Source organism: Simochromis diagramma, unplaced genomic scaffold (genome assembly GCF_900408965.1).
Source record: "Simochromis diagramma unplaced genomic scaffold, fSimDia1.1 OVJJ01000344.1, whole genome shotgun sequence".
In the NCBI taxonomy this organism is placed as follows: domain Eukaryota; kingdom Metazoa; phylum Chordata; class Actinopteri; order Cichliformes; family Cichlidae; genus Simochromis; species Simochromis diagramma.
In genome coordinates, this window is record NW_024387375.1 from 9,996,685 (window position 1) to 10,021,592 (window position 24,908).

General features: G+C 40.1%; 1 protein-coding gene across 4 annotated transcripts in view; it reads right to left on the reverse strand.

Moving 5' to 3' along the window:
* The window catches only part of gria4a (glutamate receptor, ionotropic, AMPA 4a), a 118,521-nt gene that overhangs the window by 12,416 nt on the left and 81,197 nt on the right, over window positions 1–24,908 (reverse strand). For 3 of the 4 annotated variants that reach the window (XM_040008788.1, XM_040008790.1, XM_040008792.1), the window contains exons 11-15: window positions 24,701–24,907; window positions 23,262–23,477; window positions 20,506–20,666; window positions 8,921–9,119; window positions 4,179–4,426 (exon numbers count right to left, since the gene is read on the reverse strand). In XM_040008788.1, coding sequence (XP_039864722.1) covers window positions 4,179–4,426; window positions 8,921–9,119; window positions 20,506–20,666; window positions 23,262–23,477; window positions 24,701–24,907 — 1,031 coding nt within the window. Of the gene's footprint in view, window positions 1–366; window positions 482–4,178; window positions 4,427–8,920; window positions 9,120–20,505; window positions 20,667–23,261; window positions 23,478–24,700; window position 24,908 lie in introns of all 4 variants that reach the window. The other variant, XM_040008789.1, reaches the window with a different exon arrangement.

Here is a 24,908-nt window from a genome sequence, read left to right on the forward strand (position 1 = left end):
ATTTTCCAGCAATCGGGTTCTGGGTCTCTACCAGGTCCAGCCAGCTGATTCGTTTAAAAAGAAGTTATTTCAGGGGTTTTCATTGTATGTGTATCAACAAGCTTCAAAGTGCATTTGTCATTGTGTCTGAACTTATATATAAAGTCACAGACCGTGGACATCAGTGCAACCATGTGCCTATTTTTGCAACTGCAGGTTGTCTCAAGAGATTTAAGCTATCTCTTCTATCCTCCCTGTACGCTGCGTGACTCTTTGCCAGGGCAGATGCATGTGTTACGCTCCCAGGACGGGGGCTGTCGCGAGCCACTCAGCTGGTGAGCAGCCCCTGTCACCTGGAGGTGGGGGGGGCAGACAGAGAGGGCTAACCTTGGAATCCCCTCCCCCGCTGCCACATTCTCCTTTGTCATACCACCACTTGTTTTTCAATTTGTCCAACAGGCCCTGCTCGTTGAGTTTTAGCACGGCCAGGTTGACCGCGTTTCTTTAAGTAAAAAAGGAGGAACAGATAAGATAGTTTGGTCAGAGCAGAGGATGGAGGGACAAACAGACAAGATGGACGGGGGACCGTAGTCAGGAGAAGGAAAGGGAAAAGGAGGACGAGAGGGAGCAGAAATTAGGATGGGCTGAATTCACACATACAGGTGAGTTAGAGGGGGAAAACCGCACCCCGGACAACGCTCTCCCTTACTATCACTCCTTGACTTACTTCTGGAATTTTTTCCAAATTTGTTTTGTGGTTTTACAAAAAAAACCCTCTTGCGTTACTCTTCTGTATCTGGCTGCACTAACATCAGATGCTACCACAGTGAGTGTCAGATTACTGGTATATAGTGTGTTAACCAGGTCTCTGTAGTGTACTGATGAGGCACTTGCCCCCTCCTGCTGCCCCCCTGCCGTCCTATTGCTCTGTGTGTGCACATTGTGTTTGTGTGGCCTCAGTTTCCTAAGGCCCTGCTTACTCTGTTAAAGGGACTGACCTCTAAACAAAATTCAGGGACACAGGGATAACTATTTGGCATCCGTACAGTGTGTGTTTGTCTGTATACCTAGCATGATTTTAATGAAATACAAAATCATTACTTGCCAATACTTCTTTGTAGATGTGCATGCAGTGTGTGGCCTTGAGTGTCTAAAATGTTTATGTTTAAGTAATTTAATTACATGTAAATTTTCCATGCAAAAAAGAACAAAAATTAATTGAATCTGTTTGAATGGCAATTTACTTCATCAATACACAGTTTTTAGCAGGTGTGTCAAACATAAGGGCCAGATTCTGCCCCCCCAATGGCCATACTACGCCAAAGTAACAATACAAAGACATTTCTATATTAGAAATACTTCTTAATGATGATTTATTAATTATGAATTACTCTCCAGTAATTGTAACTGCAGTAGAGTCCGTGTAGCGAGCCACATGAACGTTTTTCTGTAATTTTACACATTTATTTATTTATGCTAACAGATTTCTTTCATTTACTACAGCAGCAATTTTTTATCATGTAGAACAACTGAGACATCAAATTGAAATTAAACTTCTTTTTCTTATTTTAAATGGGATTAAATGTGTAGTTAAACATCTTTACACTGACAGAAAAGGGAGTTTGGACTGTTTATGATGAAAGCGAGACGTATGTGCCCCATAATGTAAAATCAGTTTGACATCCTGGATTTATAGCAAACATCCATCCATCCATTTACTTCCACTTATCCTGAAGCCTATCCCAGCTGTCATAGGGCGAGAGGCGGGGCACACCCTGGACAGGTCGCCAGTCTGTCTCAGGGCTACACAGAGACAGACAACCATTCGCACCCACATTCACACCTACGGGCAATTTGGATTAATCAATTAACCTTTCGCCACAAACTGCATGTCTTTGGACTGTGGGAGAAAGCCGGAGTACCCAGAGGGAACCCATGCAAACACGGGGAAAACATGCAAACTCCACACAGAAAGACCCCGGCCTGTTGGTGGAATTGAACTCAGGACCTTCTTGCTGCGCGGCAACATTATTTGAAAAATCATGCTTCATGTTTACAAGGGCCAAGAGTTATGATATGACTGTGTCATTTTCTGCTTTCTCTTGATTTTTACAGCTGCCCATGAACTCTTTCCTGTCATCCTCTTCTTGTGCGACTGTGCTCTGCTTTTGTTTGTGCGATGCTGATCGGCCATACTAATCTCTGCACAAAGGTCACAGCAGTCGCTGCGTACTTGTTTATTTGTCTGGCCCTTTGTCTGTGCACTTGCCTATCTGGAAGCACTATCTCATCTCTGACGGTCTGATGGTACACTGGTGTTAAGAGCTTAGAAACAATATTCGAGAGATTCGAGAAGAGACAGCGTTCTCTGGGGTGATCTAATCTGCCGGCCATGACTAATCTCATCAACATAAGAGGAATGGATGAAAACAGTTCAAAAAGATCTGTAAAGCATGATAATGACAGTCACATGTTAAAAGTCACATCAAAAGGAGTCATATAGCAGAAAGTAAACAATACTATTAATGTTCAGCTCAGTCATCAGAGTATTCATGCTCTTCATCATCATCATCATCATCACATCAAATGATTACTGCACCAGGAGGAGAGGCAGGCTCACCCGGCGTGCGCACTCGCAGCCTTGTGCAAGTCTGTTTCTGCAGACTGAGAGCAGCCAGAGACAACCGTGGATAGTCCCAGGTATGTGTTACGGGGGAGCTTCCAAAGGAACCTATCCACTTGCTGTCTGTCACAATTTTCCCTCATAAACAGGAAAACCTTTTTTTTTCTCGTTTAAGAAAATAAGAGGTAAACTACAGGGCGACAGGGGTCTTGAGGAACTTTGCACCATGCACAGGGGAAAGTTATAGGACATGGTGTGAGGCTGATGTGCTGTTTGTGCTTTGCCTTTTATGTGGCAAATCTGAAATGCTGACAGAGATAGATGGAGGAGAGAGGAGTGAGCAAGTGGTCCAGCTTTGCTGAATTTAGTCAATTATTTTTTTCTCTCAGCAGGCACTTGTCACATTGAGAAGACAAAGTTTCTTTACTGCTGTCACAGTCACCTGGAAAATGAATTATCTGCATTGCTGAGGATATCGCAGTGAAACCTATTGAGACTGTTACTGTAAGCTCAAGTTAACAAGCCAGAGAAACAAATGTCTACTGAGGGAAAAACAAGATAAAATGACCAACTTCACTTTGTCATTTGTTTCCTCCATCTTATGGTTTCTATTTCATGTTGATGCACTTTTTCCTTTTAAAAAAACTACCACTAATTTTTCTGTTTGTTGGGCTTTAATTTGAGATTGTTCAATTATCTATTAATTTAACTGGTTTAAAGATTGAAACTGTGTCTTTCTTTTGTTTGTGGATCTGTATTTTTCCTGTATTATATTTACTTTGAATTCCCCCCATTGGACAGGCCCCTCTGCTTCCTGTTCCTCACTTTTTTTCTTTTCCTGGTTGTCTATAAATTCCCCCCGTGGCTCTGGATGGAGTGGCAGCAGTCTGTGGTTCTGCCTCTCCTCGTGGTCATTCTCTGGTAATAAATCTCTCTTTTAATCATCGTCATCATCAGTATCATGGAAGAGTGAGATGATAGCAGACAAATGAACAGAGTTACCTGGAAGGTGGCCCTGTGGAGAAAAGGTGGTTGAAAATAGCAACAAAAAAGAAAGGAAGGACACAAGCACAAAGCGACGTATGGATGACAGCGACACAGGACAAAGACGGTGGAGGTGACATGCTTTGATTTAACAGATGGCAGAAGTGAGAGCAAAGAGTCGAACAGAATTACAAACAATACAAAAAGGAAGGCAGAAAGTGGGGGGGAAAGAAATTAAGGTATTAACAAAAGAAACTATGACTAAACAAATGATTTGCACGTTTAACACATTTATCAAAGTCACTGCTGCTCGGTAAAAACATATAACTGCCAAGTGCCTATCCCATAAATCCATAAACTGTGTTAAATCAATAACATTTACTGTTAATTTGGGACTTTACGCTTGCGAGAATCAATCAATATCCACTTCGGTCAATTTTTACAATTCTTTGGTTGAGAAATTTTCACCAGACAGCAGTGAGAGGTTGATTTAGGTCAAGTATTAAAGGCACAGCAGGGTAGGTGGAATATCGCAGCAATAGTCCAGTATCAGCGTCGTTACTGTTTCCTATTGTTACACTATTCCACCCACCTTAACTGTGAGCCTTTCGGTGTTGCAATGCCGTATCCTTTGGAGTCCAGGTTGCCTCCGACTTTCATGGTATCACAAGGCTTTCGCTGCTCCGTGTATTCGTTCATGGTGGACTCGAGAAGGAAGGCGTACTTCCCCTTGGACTTTCGGACCCTTGCCACGCCTTCTGCTGTGGTTTTGGTGAAGACAGTTGGCTCAGCGGATTTCATATATGACCACATCTTCTCGTATACAGCTATTTTGGATCTCTAGCATGGAAGAGGGACAAAGGGGAGAAAGGAAAAGGTTAACAGGGAATTAACGGGTATAAATTCACAGTTATAGGAGCAAATGTTCCCTAAAATGATGTGGAAGCCAGCTGTCAAGGAAGCTACGTTGTAGATGTTTACTGTATATATTTCAGCCGTTTAACAAAAATAAATGAGTCCCACTAACAAATACTGCCTGTTTGTTGCTAAGTTATTGATGTTCTCCAAAAGATATTAAACATTAAACACTCAAACTTGCCAAACACATTGCTCTTAAACTTGATTTGGGAAGGTTAACAAAAATGAAAACGAAATTCCATTTTTGTGACCTATTTCAAATGGATTTATGCTTAAGGAATGAGTAGAAATTGATTGGTTTTCAGCTACAAGAAAATATAGAACAATGCCTGCCAGTCTTTTTCTTTTACAAATATTACTTTGAACAGTGTGCGGACATTATCTAATTAATTATTCAAATCGACATGCTGACCTTAGTGCTGACTTTACTGATGCAAAAAGGAGGCTGTTAATCCATGTTAACAATCCATGTTTCCACTGGATTTGATTTGTTGCTACAGCTTCATATGATGTGAAGCTGACTTTTCCTCTTTTAGTCCCTGAGTAAAATGATGCTGTTGATGGTGTGCTGTGTCTTCAATGTTTATCTCCTGGTCTATAATCACATTTACTGTATAACCACATTTAAATTATGACGTAGATGCTAACAAGTCAAGCATCAGTCTTACTTTTTACTGGAATACTTGTACACTAAGCTGGTGTGTGGTTATGAATTTAGGACTGAGTACAGTACAAAAGTCTTCAGCCATCACTTATTTCTTTATATTTTGCCTTGAACAAACCAGACGTTTTTGGACTTTGGCTGCTTTTTCACTCATTTTCAGTCCACTCTTTGTACCTGGCTATTTTCAGAGGAATGTTGTGTTTTTTAAAACCACTTACTGTGGTTGAATCATTCAAGCATACAGAATATGCTGAACCTAATGGGTGAACCAGTGTTGTAGCTACAAATATAACAAAATGTATCTTTAGGCACTTTGTTACTATTAGCTTAGCCTATTAAAAAAATGATAATTATTTGCAATTTCTTTACTTGAAACTTGAATCTATGAAAAATTCCAAAATAACTCAGTTTTTCAAGCATATAAACTGTGCTTTTGTACCAATATGATGATACCCAAAGAGCCAAAAACCTGGCATATCTCCACATGTTATACAGTGTTTCCTTAAAGACACATAATGGAAATGACAGAGACAGAAGTGGCAGGCCTAAAAAACTACAAGACGAACCAGGGACAAAAAGCAGGGGTATGTCACATCACTGAAAAAAGACTGAATATCAGTTGCGACAGGTCATATGGGGTGGGGAATCCAAATTGAAATTTTTGGGTTCAATCAATTTGAAGACAGAGGAGGTCAGGCGAGAGCTACAACAGTGAGTGTCTACAGCCATCTGTAAAACATTTCAGACAGTGGTGCTGGGGATCTTGTCAGAACTGATGGAATTATGAATGCATTGAAGTATTTTCAGATCTTGATCCACCGTGCTGTACTAGCTGGAAAGTGTCTGATTGACATCACAATGATCCCAAACACACTGTCAATGCAGTAAAAGCACACCTGGATATCGGTCATGGATTGGTCTCCCCAGAGCCTGGACCTCAACATCCATGAAGCAGTGTGGGATCGTCTTGTGTGGTCATACCAGATATTGGCTTTTGAGCTTATTATAGTTGTACAAACTCTGTTGCACATATTTCAGTAAATAAATTCACCAGTTTCTTAGCAAAATACAAAGAAATGAAAGGTGGCTTAAGACGTCTGCACAGTATTGTATATAAACTCTTATATTTTTTTATAATGTGTACTGTATACATCCTACATATGTCTGTGGTCTTGTAATTCTGCACATCGGTCTGTGTGTATATATGTGAAATGATTTGTTTGCTTGTGTGTGTGAACTGCGTGTACTCAAGAGTGAAAATAACAAGCAGAGGAGTCAAACTGTCATCCTCCACCAGCGCACTGCTTCTTTCTTCTCTTTCACTCCTGGTGATAAAGTGTTATTCTGTCGCTCTTCGAGCAACAAGCCAGGGCCTCAGCCACTGAAACCAGCACCCGGGGAATGATATGTGTGTGTATCAGTGTGCTGCTAGTGCGTGACGGACACCTATCCCATAATAATGTCACACACATCAAAAGGCTCCGCCTCTCTTCATTCAACCCTCTCTTTCTCTTCATTTTTCTCCTTCCATTTCTTCCTCTGTCTGCCAAAGTCTATCACAGTTTCTCACCCCCCCCTCCTGTACACCTCCAGCCCATCTATCCAAGCCCCCACCTATCAAAGAAAGTGAGACCGAGAGACGCCGATAATAAACGCGCGTGTACAAAGCGCCGTCTAGCCTTGGAGGGATGGATGTGTGACAATAAGGTGTGACTCTTTCCAGATTCTTTAACAATGAGCGTAGCTGTGAAAGAGGAAAATGGATGCTGCAAGTCACCTTCAGGCATGCACAATATGGAAACGCTTTTAAACTTACATGGACGCACGTACCGTGTTTCTGCGCGTTACAAAACGCCACTCAAACTTGCTTACACATATAAGACACATGCATATGTTGCTTTATGTGCACACGATATTGTATGTACACATCCACGGTCACACAAACACACTTGCATGCACACACAAGATAATTAATGGTGGTGGCGAATCCCCCTCAGCTGTGGGAGAGTAAATTGCTTTTTCACCCTCCACAGATTTCAGCCTGCTCGTTATGTTGATGATGCCAGAGCGACTAACAGAAGCACAAACTGCCTGCTACATTCTCCCCCCTTTCCTCCTTTGTCTCAAGACACAAATACCAGTGCACACATTCCTACAGAGCAGAACTGTTTATATACACATAACATGCACAGGAACAAAAATAAATCTTAATAATTGTGTGAAGTAAAAGGGAAAGAAAAAAAAAATAGGATTGTGTGCATGTTCATGTGTGTCAACTATTAGCACTGACTGGAAGCCACATAGGTGAAGAGGTCAAAGGGTGAAGGTGTAATTGGGGCTTCTTTACCCCACTCTGCTATTCTTTCCACTTTCTTTTCATAGCAGCATATTCTATTCCACCGGTTATCCTTGACTTTACTTACCTTACTGCCTACTTTTATAATCATTATGGTTTTATTCCTTTATTTTGATTAACTGCTAAGGACTGTGGTAAAAAAAAACAAAACATCTTTTCACTGTAATCAACATTGCGTTTGAGAAAATCCAGCACAGATCTTTTGTTTTCTCATGTCCGGTGTAATCTTTTTAAATCTTACTGTGGGCTTTGATCAGGTTTTACACACAAACTAACTGGAAACAGAAAGTCATCTCAGCTTAACATCACGTTTCAAGTCTCTCTCAAGTCGAGATCAGTACACGAAAGATCCTTTAATTTCGATTTTCTAGAATGTTGTAGATTGGTTTTCAAGTATGTGCTGCTTGAATTAGCCTAGGTAACCGAGGCACACTCATTATTCCCTACTAGCATACAAGTGATTAAAATTCTGCCACTAAAGTATTTTCTGAACAATGTAATATTTTAAATAGTCATCTCTGTAAATTTGAATCTGCACTCAGTTGTCAGTTTATTAGCTATACCTTACTAATACCAGGCTGGACCCTCTTTTGCCTTCAAAAATGCTTTAGTTCTTCGTGGCATCGATTCAACAAGGTGCTGAAAACTTTGATCTATACTGACGTGATAGCATCACACAGTTGCTGCTTTGTTGGGTGCACACCAATCAATCCCAAAGGTGTTAGATTTAGATCTGATGATTGTGGAGGTTATTTTCAAGAAACCAGTTTGAGATGATCTGAAAAAATATCTCCCTCACTATTACACCACCACCACTGTTGATTCCATGATGGATCAGACCATTTTTCAATCTCTATTGTCCTATTTGGTGAGTCCATGTGAATTGTAGCCTCAGTTCCTCCTGTTCTTAGCTGACAGGAACAACCTTATGTTGCAGTAGCTTCAAGTCTGGATATGTTGTGCACTGCACAGCTTGTCTGGTACAAACAGCAACGACACATTTAAAATCACTTAAATCACCTTTTCCACGCATTATGATGGCCTGTGTGGACTTCAGGAGCCTGTCCTGACCATCTCTACATATCTAAATGCACTGAGATGTTGCCATGTGATTGGCTGATTGCATATTTCCATTAACAAGAAATTTAACAGGTGTACCTAATAAAGTGGTAACCTTGAAAATGTCAGTGTTTCAGATGCTAAAAATAAAGGAGGTTGCATTAACAACTGGCTGGTTTTCAGTACCAATAATGGTATAAGTAATACTATACTAATGATACCAATAGGATTAAAGATGTCTTCCTCAAAGTCGCAAATTAACTTTACTTAACATAGTAAAAAACCTGAAAAGGCTCAAGCAATCAAATAAAATGAACAGTGTGCGTTGAGTTCATACCCTGAAGAATTCTTTAGTGGAGCCTGAGTCCAGCGTCCCATAGGCTATCTCTGTCTGTTTGGCCAAGTCCTCTGCACTCTCTATCGGTGAAACCATCCTCTCCACAGTGAGGAATGCAGCCAAGTTGGCTGTGTAAGAGGAGATGATGATAAGAGTAAAGAACCACCACACACCTCCAACAATACGTCCAGATAGAGACCTGCAGAGAAGAGAGTGGGGAGTGAGGTAGGGAGAAAAAACAGGGAAAGAAGAGTGAGGTGTAAGAAAGGGAAAGATAAAGTCAATTTTTTTTTTTACAAAGTGGCCAAGATGGCAAGATTAGGGAGATGAAAGAAAGCAAACACAGACGAGAAATCAGTAGATGGATGACACGGAGATGGTTAAGGTAAAGACGACAGTGAAGGGATTAAAAAACGAGAGAGAGAAAGAAACACAATTACTGTTGCAGAGATATGCAACACAGAAAACTGTAGCTTCACAAAGCGTTCTGTGTGCATGACAAAACTGACAGTACCGCCAAAGTAATTGTCTTTCAACCTGAAAACCAATTCAGCACTAACAGCAACCGAGGCTACATGAAACAGATAGCAATCGGGGCAAGCCAGCAACTCTCTCATCCTCTTTCCTTCTTTTCCTTTTCTCCATGCTTACGCTGTTTATCTCCCAATTGTGAGCAGGAGCATCAAAGTAAGTGGCAATTCATTTTTTTTTTGCATGAACTTGTTTTCACTGAGTAAAAGGAAGGAAAGCAAGTGAGAGTGAACCTATTAGAGAAAGTCAGAGAAAAATACATGAAGGCCACACGATGTTTCCTTTTAAGTACCGCAGTCAGTAAAAGACCTTGAAATTCTAATGGGCAGAAACAGCAACAAGGAAAATAATAATACAGAAAAAAATCAAAAAAACAACTTCACTTCAGAGGAGTGAGAAACAAAGTGAAAATATTACTGGGCATACACTACAAGACATTCAGTAAGAAAGAAAAAATGCAGAAAAGGACTGATAAAAGACCTGATAAATAACTTGAGCATGAAACCAAATCATCAATTCTAATTCATCGCTTTTGCTTTTAAGAAGCACTTTAATATTATTTTTTTTTAGGTAAAATTACACCAAAAAGAAATAAAACAACTGAAAGGTGCTATGATGAACTCCTGATTCAGGTGAAAATGATCTGTGAACAACTCCTACCACATTACAAATAATCATTTGATCCGTTGTTATCATAAAAACACTGATTACAGCCACTTAAACCTCGGGCGATAATCAGATCCTCTTGCATACAATCAGACAATGTGTTCCGATATTTACCGGACAGCCTGGTGATACCAACACTCTGATGTGAGAGCGGCGGCAGACAAATTATTTTTAGTCGGGTTTATTTGTAAGAAGTGTGAGCGGAAGAGAAAACGAGGAGCGAGAAAGTGGAGAGATGCATTGACGCCTGACTCGGCATAAATTGTCACCTTTTGGAGCAACTCTGCATTATGCTGCTCTTCAAAATCCATCGCACCTCTTAATCCACACACACGCAAACACACACAGACTTGATAGTGTTTGTCCTTGAGGCCTTGATCTGTTTGCTTGAAATAATGAACCTGGCATACACCGTGATGGATTCTCAGACGAAACTGTTGTTAGATATATTTTTATACTTATTAGGATACAACAGAAACTTTCTGTTTTTTTTAACTATGTGACACTTTGATGTAATGTTTGTCTTTGAGCCCAGAAAAGGAAATACGCCGGTGACAGGGATTAGGAGGATGAAGAGGATGGCATGTTCAGAAGTTTCATAGATTTCACAGGATTTCTGTTAGTGGCCAAAAACGCAGAGGTGATCTGACTGGTTAGCTGGTGAACAATACCTTATTAATTCAACCTTGTGGAGTGACTCTGGGTGAGTGGAAAAAGAAAGTGGTATAAAAGAAAAAATGACCGTGTAAGGAATCTGTTGAAGTTTAAGTTGCACCTTATTGATCACTGGGGAAATTTTGTCCTCTGTAACTGACCCATTATAATCACTGAGTGGCATTTGGCAGAGTGCACTGCTTATTTCCTTGGCTAGTGCTTCAGGCAGGACCGGTGACAATAGAAGTGGCGTAAAACTTTACTGCAGTTCTGCATATCTTGTATTCATAAGCATTACATAAACTTTTAATAACCAATATACGCTCTAATGTATTTTTAAGGAGCATTTATTAATTCATTTGACAGCTCCTCTTGGGGCAACCGCAGGTGCTGGTATGAGCAGATACTGAATGACAATACACTGCAGCAAAACACATCTCTAACATAAAATATACGGGTTCCTCAAATTTATTACATCAAATTAAAGGCTCCGGCCTACAGCTTTCATAAATTAACAGTGTTGATAATTACGAAAATCATTTTTGCAACGTATATGCAGGCTCTTTAATAGAAATTTTAAGCTAAAATATAACTACTGTTGTTTTCCAACAATTTTCAGATTTACTATAACCTAAACCACGTTCTTGCCCTAAAGTAGTGCAAACAGCCACAGATGCAAAAGAGAAGAAGTAAAATAGTAATTGCCAAACACAGGATACAAACTGAAAATCGTCTGTTTGATATGTGTCTAAATCACTACCTCCTTCACTGAAAATGGACTCTTTATACCAGTTAAACTGACTTGTTTTCTGGAAGTGTAATTTCTCTTGCTGCTTCTGACCTGTAGAGGCACTAGACCAGCATGTAAGCAAGCACTGTTGCTTTTTTTTAAAAGCAGATGTTAGTAGCATTCCTAATAACATGAAATCTTACTGTAGCGAACAAAATCTCTTTTTTTGTCCACCAACTCCTCCTACACGATCAGGAGTTGAGGAATCAGACAATCGGGCACACTGGTTCATCACAGCCCACTGAAGGTTCTTATCAATATCACATGTTATGACATCATCGTGTGATCTAGCAATCACCTAACAGTGATCTAAAACCACAGTCTAGACCAGGGGTGGGCAATTCCAGGCCTCGAGGGCCGGTGTCCTGCAGGCTTTAAATCTCACCTTGGGTCAACACACCTGAATCAAATGATTCGTTCGTTACCAGGCCTCTGGAGAACTTCAGGACATGTTGAGGAGCTAATTTAGCCATTTAAATCAGCTGTGTTGGATCAAGGACACATCTAAAACCTGCAGGGACACCGGCCCTCGAGGCCTGGAGTTGCCCACCCCTGGTCTAAACAGTACTACAGTATGAACATGTACTAGGACCTAAAATGCATGTGTCATTAGATGAGCATTAGATGAGAGAGGAATAAGGTACGATGAGGACATATTTCTTCTTCTTTTTGCATTAGAATTGTCATCTTAAACTAAACACTGCATCCATCAACGCCAAGCAGCATTTCCAGCTGTAGTTGTTGACAGATGAATTTCCGAGGTCCATTATTTTATCAGCAGAATGCTCAATTCGAGCATTCAATCATTTTTCTAATTAATTTTATTTACATTAAACCCGTGAGGTTCTTTGAATAAATCATCCTCAGTGTTCATGAATCTAAAATGATCACATCTGATTCATTTTATTTCTAGATTAAAGGTTTCATAGGGGGGAAAACAGAATGTTTGGACCACAGTGCAGGACAGCCAGCAAAGTTAATCTGACATTATAGTAGAGTCTAATTTACTAATTTTTTTTTCACTTTAATACCTTAACTTTGGCGTGTCATTTGCTGGGCTGAGACTGGGCTAGCATCTGCTGCAAACAATCTCCCTTTGTTCTGTTTACATTCAGACTAAACTTGATCTTAGCGAGGATTTTCTTTTTTTAAATGATAAAACCCGGCAATACAGTGAAGAGCCAGGGAAAAATGGGTTTCCCCATTTAAATAAGGCTCAACGTTTAATGAAGTCCTACAAATCTGTAACATAAAGCAAAGTCGTTAAACCTCACAGTAAAGCTTCTCACACTAATTACAATACACTGGGAAGAGACACAGATTGTGCAGCCTTTCAGTGTGTTTAAGGCTGATTTACAATTATAGCTACTCCCATGCACAGTTTTCCTCTTGCTGAATGGGCTGTTAATACAGATGTGACAATGACAGAAACACTGTAAAAGTTAAACGGCTCACTGAGTCTGCACATGGCTTTGACACATTCTTTTATGCTATGTTGGGGGCGAGGTTACTGCTTTTATTCTGAAAATCAACTAAAAATGGTTCTGTATCTCAGGCAGCTCGATAGAAAACCATCCTATTGGAGAACACGTTTGCCCTCTGGCGCTTGATTTAGATGGAATCGTGTGTGACAATATGTGCAAGCAGGCATGTGTACAAATGTGCTTTCATGTGGACGTGTGGATGAATTCAGCTGTTCTCAGAGGGCATGCCAGTACACTCGGCTGATCTTTGACAGCAGTGTCTTTGATTCTTTTCGCGTCTGTGTGAGAGATGCCGCCAGTGTGTGCGGTTTCACAGTGTTGGTATGCAACAGGCGAGTCATTCTATAGCTGGTCATGTATCATCTATGATAGCCAACAGATTGCCTCCCCAATCCAGTGTGTGAAAGATTAATGGCATGCTGTTCGTCTTCACTCCCTCTCACACGGACTCACACTGTCACCCGCAAACACTCGAATCCTTCTCAGCTATGCAATTTGTTTAGCATCCAATACATCTGGATTTCATCGCCTGACAGAAGAGACTGCAATTTTGAGCTTCAGGTGTGCCCATAATATCTAGAGTGTGTTTTTATTTTTACTCCCATAAGACCAACTGAAGATCAGTGTCAGGCAGATCAGTTGAAAACTATAATCAAATATAATCATTAAATGTTATTTCAGCAACAATTACAACGACTCACCTCACTTGACTTCACTTTGATCAGTCAACATCAAAGATTCCTTTAAACACCTCCAAACCATCTAAAGCAAAGCTGTCTTCAAGTTACGGGAGGAAGCGAGACCAGTTTCATCAAATATCAAGTCTGCTGGCAGTGTGACTGATGTTTTAAGAAAGTGAAGCTTAAATGTTTGCTTTTGGCACAATAAAAGACAGAAAGGCTGAATAATGCAGGTGGGAGGCATAATATAATACAACCTTTCTCTTCTTTGTCTCTTCTTGCTTTCATCTTTTTCCGGGAACGACTAGAGGTGTGACATAAAGTAAATCGGCAAAATGATTGAAACGGGCTCAAAGACGCCACAGCAGGTGAAAGCAGAATAAAGGGCATCAAGGCGAACATGAAAAAAAAAATCAAATTAATCGATTAAACAGTAGGTGCTGCAGGCAGGTAATGAACGGCATAATAGGAGACAATAAGAGGAACTATAGAAGTGAAGCAGAAAAGATCTGAGCTGCTTAGAGAGAGGAGCCTTGAAAAGACTGTTCATAAAATAAAAAGGATTACTAGTGAAATTCATAAACACGCCGTCTGTCAGCGTGACTGGGTTCTAATCAGTGACCTTGAGACTAATCATTAATTACTCAGTAAGCTTCAGTGTCCCAGTGCAGTTAGTTAGTCATGCCATTAGCTGGATCTGTTGCTACCATTAACTATTCAACACACCCACAGCCATTTGCTCAATGCACATGACACTCACAAACACACATTTATACGCAGCCACACACACTCAAGCGCACAACTGCCCAGACAGCAGCAGTCACACTCGCACAGCCCCCCTCAATACACGTACACACAAGAGACGGAAGCTGTAATTTCATATGCTTATTGACAGAGACAGATCTAATCCCTGTGAGATGTTCACTGGCGATCCCTTTACCTCTTTCTTGCTTCCCTGCAGTCCCTCTTGGTCTTTCTTATTCTGAGAACAGACATTTCCACCATGATTTAATCTCTTTCTTTTATTTTTTTTAAGTCCCGCACTATCACCTAATCATCCATCACTTTGTTGCCACCCTTTATGTTATGACCAAGCCAATCGCCATCATTAGAAACCCAAAAGCTCAGGCTAAAAGATGACAGGCGGGTGGGGCTAATGCCCTATCAAGGTCACTCTGACAATGTGTTTGAGGGTGTATAAATATGTTCATGGCAGCCGTTACCTTGTGCTTGACTGGAAAGGTGAAAGAAACACAAGTCGGTGCGTCGGTTGCGTGGGATGCTCAGATATAAAGTAGTCAGTAGTGTCATAAACATGTAGACACGCCACCACACACGTGCACAGCAGTTTCCATTATATAAATGCCAACTACAAAAGTGAGCATCAAAGAAAAAAAGAGGTAGGGAGGCCATAGATGGACAGATAGATAGAGAGAAAGAGAGAAAGAAAGAAAGAAAGAAGAGAGCTGAATAGGAGTGTTGTTACACTGTGTCTCCTAGACTGCAGAGATGACTGCAGCACAGAGAGAGGGACCCACGCTGAATACCAATGGACTTACTATGGCAGCTCACTACAACATACACAGTCAATACACAGAGTATACGGAGTCAAACAGCCAGTATCGACACATGGGTACAGATGTTCATAAATGTAATAAGACAAAACATAATGCTGGGCAGGAGAGATGCATAGTTCACCAAGCAAAAAAAAGAAACCATGCACTTGTAACAACCAACGAGGCAAACTGCAAAGCAGATGAACACAGACTGAAATGAACATATAGAAGAAACAGGAACGCATTCAACCAGTCAGAAAGAATATTTCTTTCTGCAGCAGCTGCCTCTTTTCCTTTATTCCCAACTCCACAGTAAATGTCAGCCTCGATATTCCGATCCCCGCTGACTGGCCAGGGACAATACAACTGGAAAGATGGAGGAAAGTGAGGATAAAGCCTGGGCAAAAAAATAGGCGTCCCATTGTCAGGGTAGACATATGGACGATGAAAAACGATGGAAAACAATAAAGAAATTAGATTCTTTAAAGACTTCAGCAAAATAATGTGCAGAGAAAATAAAGTAACTGTTGACATAACAGAATGAAGTACAGCATGTAAAGTTTGAAAGAAGACGTAGCTCCAGCACTCAGCACTCACTAACGACAAAGGCTGGTGATGCTACCATAGTGTTTTTACCTATAGTGGACAATACTCAAAATTTAACTTTCTTCAGTTTTTCTGGTTGTTTTCAATTCATCATTTTTACATATTTATCTGGAGCCACTGTGTCACAGAGAGGGCTACTTGCCCAAAGAAGTCATAAAGCTTAAAAAATAATGCACATATACATACTTTTTCAAATTTTGTTATTCAAATTTCACTTGTTGGCCTAAATTAACACCACATACAAAATAATTTTATACACAGTCTCTTTGGATTTGATCTCTTGTACAAACATAGCAAGAAATTCTGTTATGTTTGCCTTTATAATCATTTAGTTCATTTTGTTGTTTTTTGATTTGGTTGAACAGCTAATAGAGGGAATGTGATACTGCAGATAGATATCACGGTAACATACGCATAAGACATCCTTAAATTTGTAATAAAAGTAAAAGACTATTGGATATTTTCAATACAAGGAAACTTGAAGGCATCTCGGCTAAAAAAAAAAAAGGGGGGGGGTACATTCTGTGTTATGATAATACATAAATACCTTGTCTTCACTGTAGCTGTAGCACATTTCTGCTGTCAGGTGTGACTTGAGTTAGCATTATGATTCTGCCTGCTTGCAAAGGTGAACAAGGGAATGTGAGATTAAAGGAAATGAACTGAGGAGAAAGAAAAGTGATATGACATTATGATATGCAGGACACGTCTCCTTTTCTAAGGACATGATCTAGTATTTCTGCAGAGCACAGTGTCAAAGAGGCTCATCCATCACATGATTTTATGGCAAAAAGCCTGGTCGCCGGGCTTATTTCATTTTTTCATCAATGAGTCTGATGACTAATAAACTCTTTGACCGTGATTTCATGTGGAATAATGCTACTACGTGAACACAACCTAAATTTAAAAGCTTTATAGTCACAGACACTGCTATCTAGCCAAATTGGCACATTAAAAACAGTAAAATTTGGCTTCATTCAGCCGTGGCTCCCAATGACAAAAGAAATACTGGGAGAAAGATACGGGAGAGCACGTTAGGGCCACATGAAGAGAGATTAAGAGGGACAATAGCAAATTTCTCCTCCCCTTACTGAGACTCCTTTGCTATAATCAGCAGCCTTAGTGTTTGCTGTAAGAAAGGGGTGTGATGCTAATCACGGTGCAGGGATGCATGGTTTAGCACGAGATGCATAGGTTGGGCAAAAGATTGGGCAGACCGTAAAAGGTTTTTGATTCTAAATAATCTCACCCATAACGCTAAAAGTCACTTTAAGCCCTTAACACCCACTGGCCAAAATATGAGTCCATTGAAAATTCTGCTGCTGTATTTTGAATGACATTGGTCCAATCTGAATGACATTTGCCAAACCGCAAAGCCTCATGATTCAGAGAAGTTAAGTCTTTTACAGACACCATTGCTCTTATTTGTAAGCATGCAGCAATACATTGTCTCCCTTGAGTCATTATATATAGCACGCTGTTTTCAGCAAGAGCCCATATAAAGCACCACATATATGGACAAAGCCATTGGGAACATTGAGTGCTATCTATTTAAACATGTGTGGTCAAGAGTTAATATACTTTTGTTTTCATTTGTGCTTCCATCATTAACCTCGCGCCTGTTCACTGAATGCTTTCACCTCTCCTTGGCCTCTTCTTTCTTATTAGAAAGCACCAGGTATGTCCCCATATTGTCAATATTACAATTAAGAGATATGCATCTCCAAAGCTCATTTCTGTGTAAAAAAAACAGGGGGTTGAAAACCAAATGCCGTCAGAGTGGAGAAACACAGCAAATGTACCTGTCTTTGTGTATCTTGTGAGACTAAAATGTTGATACAGTGTAAATCAAAGTGCATTTACTTCATCAACTGTAACTGTAGGAGGTGCTACTATGAGGAAAAATCTTAAGCCTAAATTGCCAAGATTTGTTTGAAAAATCCATAAGATAAACTAAACACATTTCTTACTGTAAGAATATAATCTGGCATTTGCGGCCGCTGTAATCCTGGCCTATGGAGACGTTGTGCTATATTGGAAGTGACAGGCTGTAGTGATTTATGTGACGAACACTGGCTTCATGTTAAGTATCACATTATTGATATGACAGCTGTAGCTTATACTCAGGACCTGCAAGTGACAGAAAGGTCCACATGTGTGTGTTGGACTGTTGTGAAACTGTACGCTGGTTGTTTTGTTCTTTTACATGTGTGTGTATAAGGAAAGCAAAGTCTGTAAAGTGTCTGTTTATTCGTGTGCACAACTTGTATGACCGTGCGCCTCTGAGTGGTTGTGCGCGCAGCCGATGTGAGTGTTTTCCATTTTGTGTGCTAAGGCTAGAATTGGCCTGTCAGTCACAGTAAAGTGGGGAGAAGAAGGCGACGACATGTGTCGGGAAGTGGAGAGAGAAAAGGAGAGGGTATGAAAGAGATGGATGCGAGAGCACAAGAGAAGGGCAGAGGAGCAAAAGAGGAGGAGGACGAAAGTGAAGTTTGGGGGGATGAAAAGAAACTTTTGTTCTTTTTTTGAAAGAGAAATGCAAATGGAGATGCAGCACAAATGTCTGAGCGATTCTTGATGTCAATTCATTTCAGAAACAGCAGAATAGTCCTTGAGAAGAAGAAAATAATGAATAATGATAAAGTTTACCATATACCACTTTTCAAGATCTGTGATATGAAGTCCTTTGCAGGAGCAGCAAAGTAAAATGATTAGTGAGCAAAATAAAACAAGCACCAGAGACAATTGAAGTGCTGCAAAAGAAATAATTTAAGAAATAAAAAATGGTAACAGAATCTGAAACTCAGGTAAAATCAGGAAAAGCTTTCCTCTTTAAGTATATTTAAGTATAAGTATATCCATTCATCCATCCATCCCTCGTTTATCCCAACCACCTTCTTCATCTCATCCAGAGGAACTGTCCCCAAGCCAGCTGAGAGACATAGTTTCCTGTGCATACTGTGGGCCCTCCACCGAGTATGCCCAGAACATCTTGCTTAGGGGAGGCCCAGGAGGCATCCTAATCAGATGGCCTAACCATCTCAACTTGCTCCTTCCAGCATGGGGGAGCAGCAGCTCTAGAATGACTAGATTTCTCACCCTTTCTCTAAGGCTGAGCCCAGCCATGCTTCAGAGAAAACCAATTTCTGCCCCATGGAATCATGATCTCCTTTGGTCATTACTCAGAGCTTGCGACTATAGTTAAGTGTAGCAATGTAGTTTTACACTTTGGTTTTACGCTCAGCTCACTTCACCACAACGGATTTGTGCAGCATCTGCATCAATGCAGATGCTGCACAAATCCGTTTGTCGACCTTCCGCTTTCTCACTTTGGAACAAAACCCCAGATACTTGAAGTCCTTTCCTGTCGAGAACCATGGGCTTGGATTTGGAGAAGCTAATTCTCATTCCCACTTTGAGCTGGAGGCCAGCAACTAATGAAGCCAACAGAACTATATCATCTGCAAAGAGCTGACACGAAATCCAGAAGTGACCCGGCTTGTTAGAAAACAGCAAAAGACTGCCTGTAAATTTCCCCTGCAGTGCATATTGTGACATTTAAGGTCATTGTTGCATCCCTGACCTCTTAGTACCAAATCAATACATATACACAGCACTCCAGGACTGGATCCACTCACTGGATTCCAGTATGGGTAATGGACCGTTGCTTGGGTTGCAGCATGTAGGATCTTCTAATTTGTGTTGATCTTACTGACTGGATTCTTTTCGATGTCTTGTGCTTGGAAGACTAAATCCATTAAGACTTATTGCAGCTATAAAGATAATCTCCAAAAATGTAAGGAGAGTGTAACTCTCCCAAAGGCAGATAAACGTCATGTTTTAACGATTTCAGGTAACACGCAAAGGGTTGTAATGTCATGTTGCAGGTGGAATAATGTTCAGTTGAGCAATAACTTTATCTTCCTTAAGTGTGAAGCTTCCATTTCCATATATGTGTGAATGCTTACATAACAGTTTTTTTATTGTTCTCCCAAACTCGACTGATCACACTATGTTTTTCTTGCGTTCATCACTCATCAGGCTTTGCTTTCATTTGTTTTAGTGTGAAGTGCTCCCTGCTGCTCCTTCTCTCCTTAGACTTGCTCCCTAAAGGTCTTGAGGATGCTGGCAATGAATATTTCACTAAACTGCATTCTCAGGTTATCAATAATAAAATGGCATATTCTTATAAATATTCTAAAAATATAGCTGGACTCTGCCTCTTCTGTGGTGCATTAAAGATTCATACACACCTAGCAAACTGCTAAATCTTCCACCATAACAGACCCACATGTACATCACCACTGGACTGTATGCAGGTGTTTTCTTCACACTTCTACGTTTTTGTGTTTGCATGCGTGTGCCTTAGTGTATCAGCCCAGCTCAGTTAAACCTAGAAAAGTGCTAAAAGAGGTGATTCACTTTGTCAACAGTCTGAATCACCACTGTCTAATACTACAGCACTCAAGCATTACAGACAGTTACACAGGCACACATGCTCTCCCCAGCCCACACACTCACCCTGTACACAGCCTTAAATATGATCTCGCTCAGTCTGACGCACATGCATACACAAATGCACTCTGTTTGTCTCTCACAGATCATTTCCCTCCCTTACCGTGGTGAGATGTCGCAGCCTTGTTGCATGAAGGCTCCCAGTGAGAACCACAGGGAGTTAAAGATGCCAAACTCATTTGGAGGTTGGTCAGTGGGGCCCTGCTCCGTGGCACCCTCCTCTGGTTCCTCTGCATGCCACTCATACGGACTGAAGCGACTCACCTAAGATAGCATATGCAGAAAAGTGGTTAGAAAATTTTAAAGAAAAAGAAGAGCTGAATAGGAACATTAAAATGAAAAATTGAAACATGTTAAGGACTTGAATATGCACACACATGTTTTCATTTTAATTTCAAGAAAGACACTACAGGACTACCAAGGTCTGAAATGGTCAAAATCCCCTTTTTTAACCACATGGTAATGAGACACAGACAGCACTATCACCAATGTTATTATGCTCTTCCACAACATTAGAACACTAAAGGAATCACCAGAGATGTAAGTCAGCAATACCAGTGTATATAATCTATACTAAATATTGCGTATAAATATAATAGCAACAGAGTAAACTTGGACTTGACAAAGCTAAAAACAGTAGACATGGTGTGCAGCTAAATTACAGTACAGGTAGCTGGCTTGGCATCATTTCCCTGCATTGCTCAGTAATAATAATAGTGTAGACAAAGTTACAGACCCATTTGAGGTAACACAGTTGTGTGGCAGTATTTTTGTGTGGCAGAAAAAAACAAGAGAAACACTGAAAAGGAAAGCAGCAAAATAAGGAAAAAATTGTTTTTTGGGCCATTGGTCATCAGAAAAGAACATTTGTGGTTGCAAACTACATTCACAATTGTTGACTCTACAGTATATATCAGACAACATTTTCTTGTTTCCAGTTTTCTACTTTATCACATGTGACTGTAAAGTACAAAAATGTATTAGGCTTTTTATTTATATAGAGGCAATGAATATTTTTTTGGCCTTAAATCAAACTTTGGCAAATACACAGTACTGTGTGATATGATGGATCACGTTCCTCTATAGCTGGTGAAGTAATTTGACTGGCTAGTCAGTTAATATGTACACAAATAATTTTAACTCCAGAACTTTAGCAAGCTAAGGTTAACTGTAACCTGTAACTTTGTTACATGACTTTGGTTGTAGTCATTTGATAACATTATCTGATTAGTTAGCTGTTATTTTCAAATTACTTACATGAGTAAGACAACCCCTGGGAGTATGTATGGGAGCTGGACTTACCAGAGTCTTAACTATGTTTTGCTAAAGTTTCACAAGTTGGCTAACCTTATCTTACTGTCTAACTAACACTGTCATTACTGCCATATTTGAATCCAGATAATTTTTGTAACTTCTTTAATAATAATAATAATAATAATAATAGTAATAATAAAATAATAATAAAATCCAGTTATTCATGAATATGAGGCTTTAGAAGGATTAGAAGTTAGCAAGCTAGTTTCCACCAAAAGATGACATTACATGTTCTGACTGTAGTATTTCTAAATAATGAAAACATACTCATAGCACTAGTAGCTCTACTGCTATAACATGGGATACGGACAAATATGGAAAACCAGAGCCATTGGGCTAGTAGACAAATAATATTGTCTTACCTGGTTGATAGCTACAGAGCTATGGTTAGGCTAATATAAACACATTAGCACACGGAAGACATGATGGTTGATCCACAGCATGAGTTTAGTCAGTAATATGTTGCTGTGTGGTGAATCGCTCTTGCCTGGGAGTGATTCTTTTCTGAAATTTTCAAATGTTTGGTGACCAGGACACCATGAACCCATGGGCTGAAGTGTACTCTGTGAATTTTTAAAAATGTAGCTTAATAATATAGTGCACAAGTAGTGCTAATAAAAAGATGCAGAGGCTGAGAATGAACACTGATTATGGGCTTGCAACATTACAGCAAAGCATGGTGGCCTCTATCAACTAAACAGCAGAAGTTTTTGTTGAAGTGTATTTTTGAAAATGATTATCAACTATTAGTGGACTCCATTTCCTAGCAAGTAGCATTGCCTAGTCTTCATCACCTTTGGCACCTTTAAATTTTCAAGTTTGACCAGAGTTGTTTTCTTTTGTTGTTTAAGATCAGTCCACAGGTCACAGAGTTAGTTGGGTAGGGTTGCATTTTTTAAGTTGCGCTATAATCTATTCACACAGAAGTTAATACAAAATGATAGAAATGTGTTTTCAGAGGCAAACTGAGCTAGCAAGCGGCGAGAGACATCTGTTTAACATCTCAGAACAGATAAAAGGAAAACCTTGGAGAGTGAATTTCTGATTTATATAAAAGAGGAAAAACAGTTTCCTTGAATATTCAGACAATCTGGTATCACAGGGCTTATGCTGATCTTGTGCATGCTAAAGTGGGCTGTCTTAAATATCTGACATTGAGCATCTAAATGTCTCACATACATCACTATTATGATATTTCTGTTCATAGAGGATGCCTCTAAGTATCCAATGGTTTCCTGTCTAGAAGCTGTCTTCAACACTGTAAATGCCATTTCAGCTGAGAGTGTAAAGGGAGTACTGTCATACTTCTTAAATTTTTAAATACATTAGCTATTGAGGGCTAATCTATAAAACATAAAAAATATATACTCAGAGACATCAAGAGTCATGATGAGTTGTGTGGTAAAAAAGCACCTTACAATAAAAACTAACTTCTGTAGCTACTGTATGCGCTTTCATCCCTTAACCCAAGGCTTCAGTAACTTTTCTAGTCCAGTCCTGGGATCCAGCTCAAATTCTAACACCTAGTATGTAACAATAACTCACCAAAAACAGCACAACACTGACGCCAATGTAAGCGAACACTATGCACATCCAGATCTCGTAGGCCAGTGGGTCCAGGAAAGAGAAAACACCTGGTTTAGACTTCTGAGGCTTCTTGATCATGATTGAAATTCCCAGAGACATGAAAGGCTTAGAGAAGTCGATCACCTCCTCTCTCACCAGGGTGATGGTCAGTGGGGCCACAGCAATTTCTGCTTTCTGCAAAGGAGAGGGGTGGGGCTGAGATTTCACTTCACTCTCATGTTTTTATTGCAGTTAATTTGCAGCAACTGCATATAAAACAAACAAGCTATAATGAATAGAAACTGTCAATGAGCAAAGCAAAGGGGAACTGGACTCAAAGGTGAGAGAAGAAGTGGGAGAGCAGAGGGTTGAAAGAAATGCAGGCGGGTGATGGAAAACCAGAACGACAGAGGAGTATTTCATACAGTAGATATGAAAGGCAGTGTGCATACAGACTTACACACATTTACAAAATCCAAAGAAAAGTCAGAAATACCATTAATTCAGCACACAGACTGCTGAATGATTGCATGATTCTAAAAGATAGCTACAGTGGTAAGTGAAACAACCTACGATAGCAGCGCATTGCTACAAAGAGTACAGATGTTGCAACACAAGAAAAGTAAACAGCAAATATAAAAGAACGAGGACAGAAGTGATATGAAAAGAAAACAGAGGGGACAGGATATCAAATACCCACTCAACCTAATGCACAATAGAGGGACGGATAAAATAAATTACAGCAAAGATGCGGGGGGGTAAAGTACAACAAAGAAAAGACAAAGACTACAAGTGCAGTACAGTATTTTCTATGTGTGGAAGAAGAGTTATCAGGACGGACTGTGAGTGTTTGATGCAAATCAAACCCGATTAGTCAATGTTCTGCTGTGTCACCTTCCAGATTCTGGAGGGTAATTAATTCTGTCGGTGTTCTGCTGCAACGTCTCCGCTTTCACTCTTCGTCAAATCGACGACTGACATTGTCTTGTGTGTGCAAATAAAGTTTGTATTCAGCATTGTGAGATCTCAGACTGTGGCTGGGAGTATATGGCATAATTAACCAGCGTGGCAAAAATCTCAAGAAATAAGTGAACCTGCCGTGACATTACATCTCAGTGGGAAGCTAACTTGGCAACTATGGAGATGCAGAGCTTGTGAGAGTTGCTATACTGCAGGGAGTCATTTTGAGAATTTCTCGGTCATTGCATGATGTAATGGCTCTGCAGCTCATACGACCTCTGCAAAGATTATAGAAGTTTTTGCCAAAAGGCACCGAAGTGCACCATAACAGGATGTGATTTGTGATGCTGTTGTAATGTCATTGTGATTTCATTTAAATACCATACCCTGATACTTAACAGAAAATCCAGAACAAAATTCAAAGCATTCCTTGCATGCTGCAATTTTTCCATCCTTACCCCGTACACAAGCTCGCCAACCATGCCATTCCATATCTTTGTCTCTGGATCCCTCGCTCCGTATTTCCCATCTGGTACAATGGAGATCTTGTATTTAATTCCGATGTGTTTGGCAATCTCAGAGGCAAGGTCCACACAGTATCCCTCATACTGGTCGTTGCCCTCATAAAGCTCCCAGTTCTTCTTCAGCATCACGTAAGGACCCTCC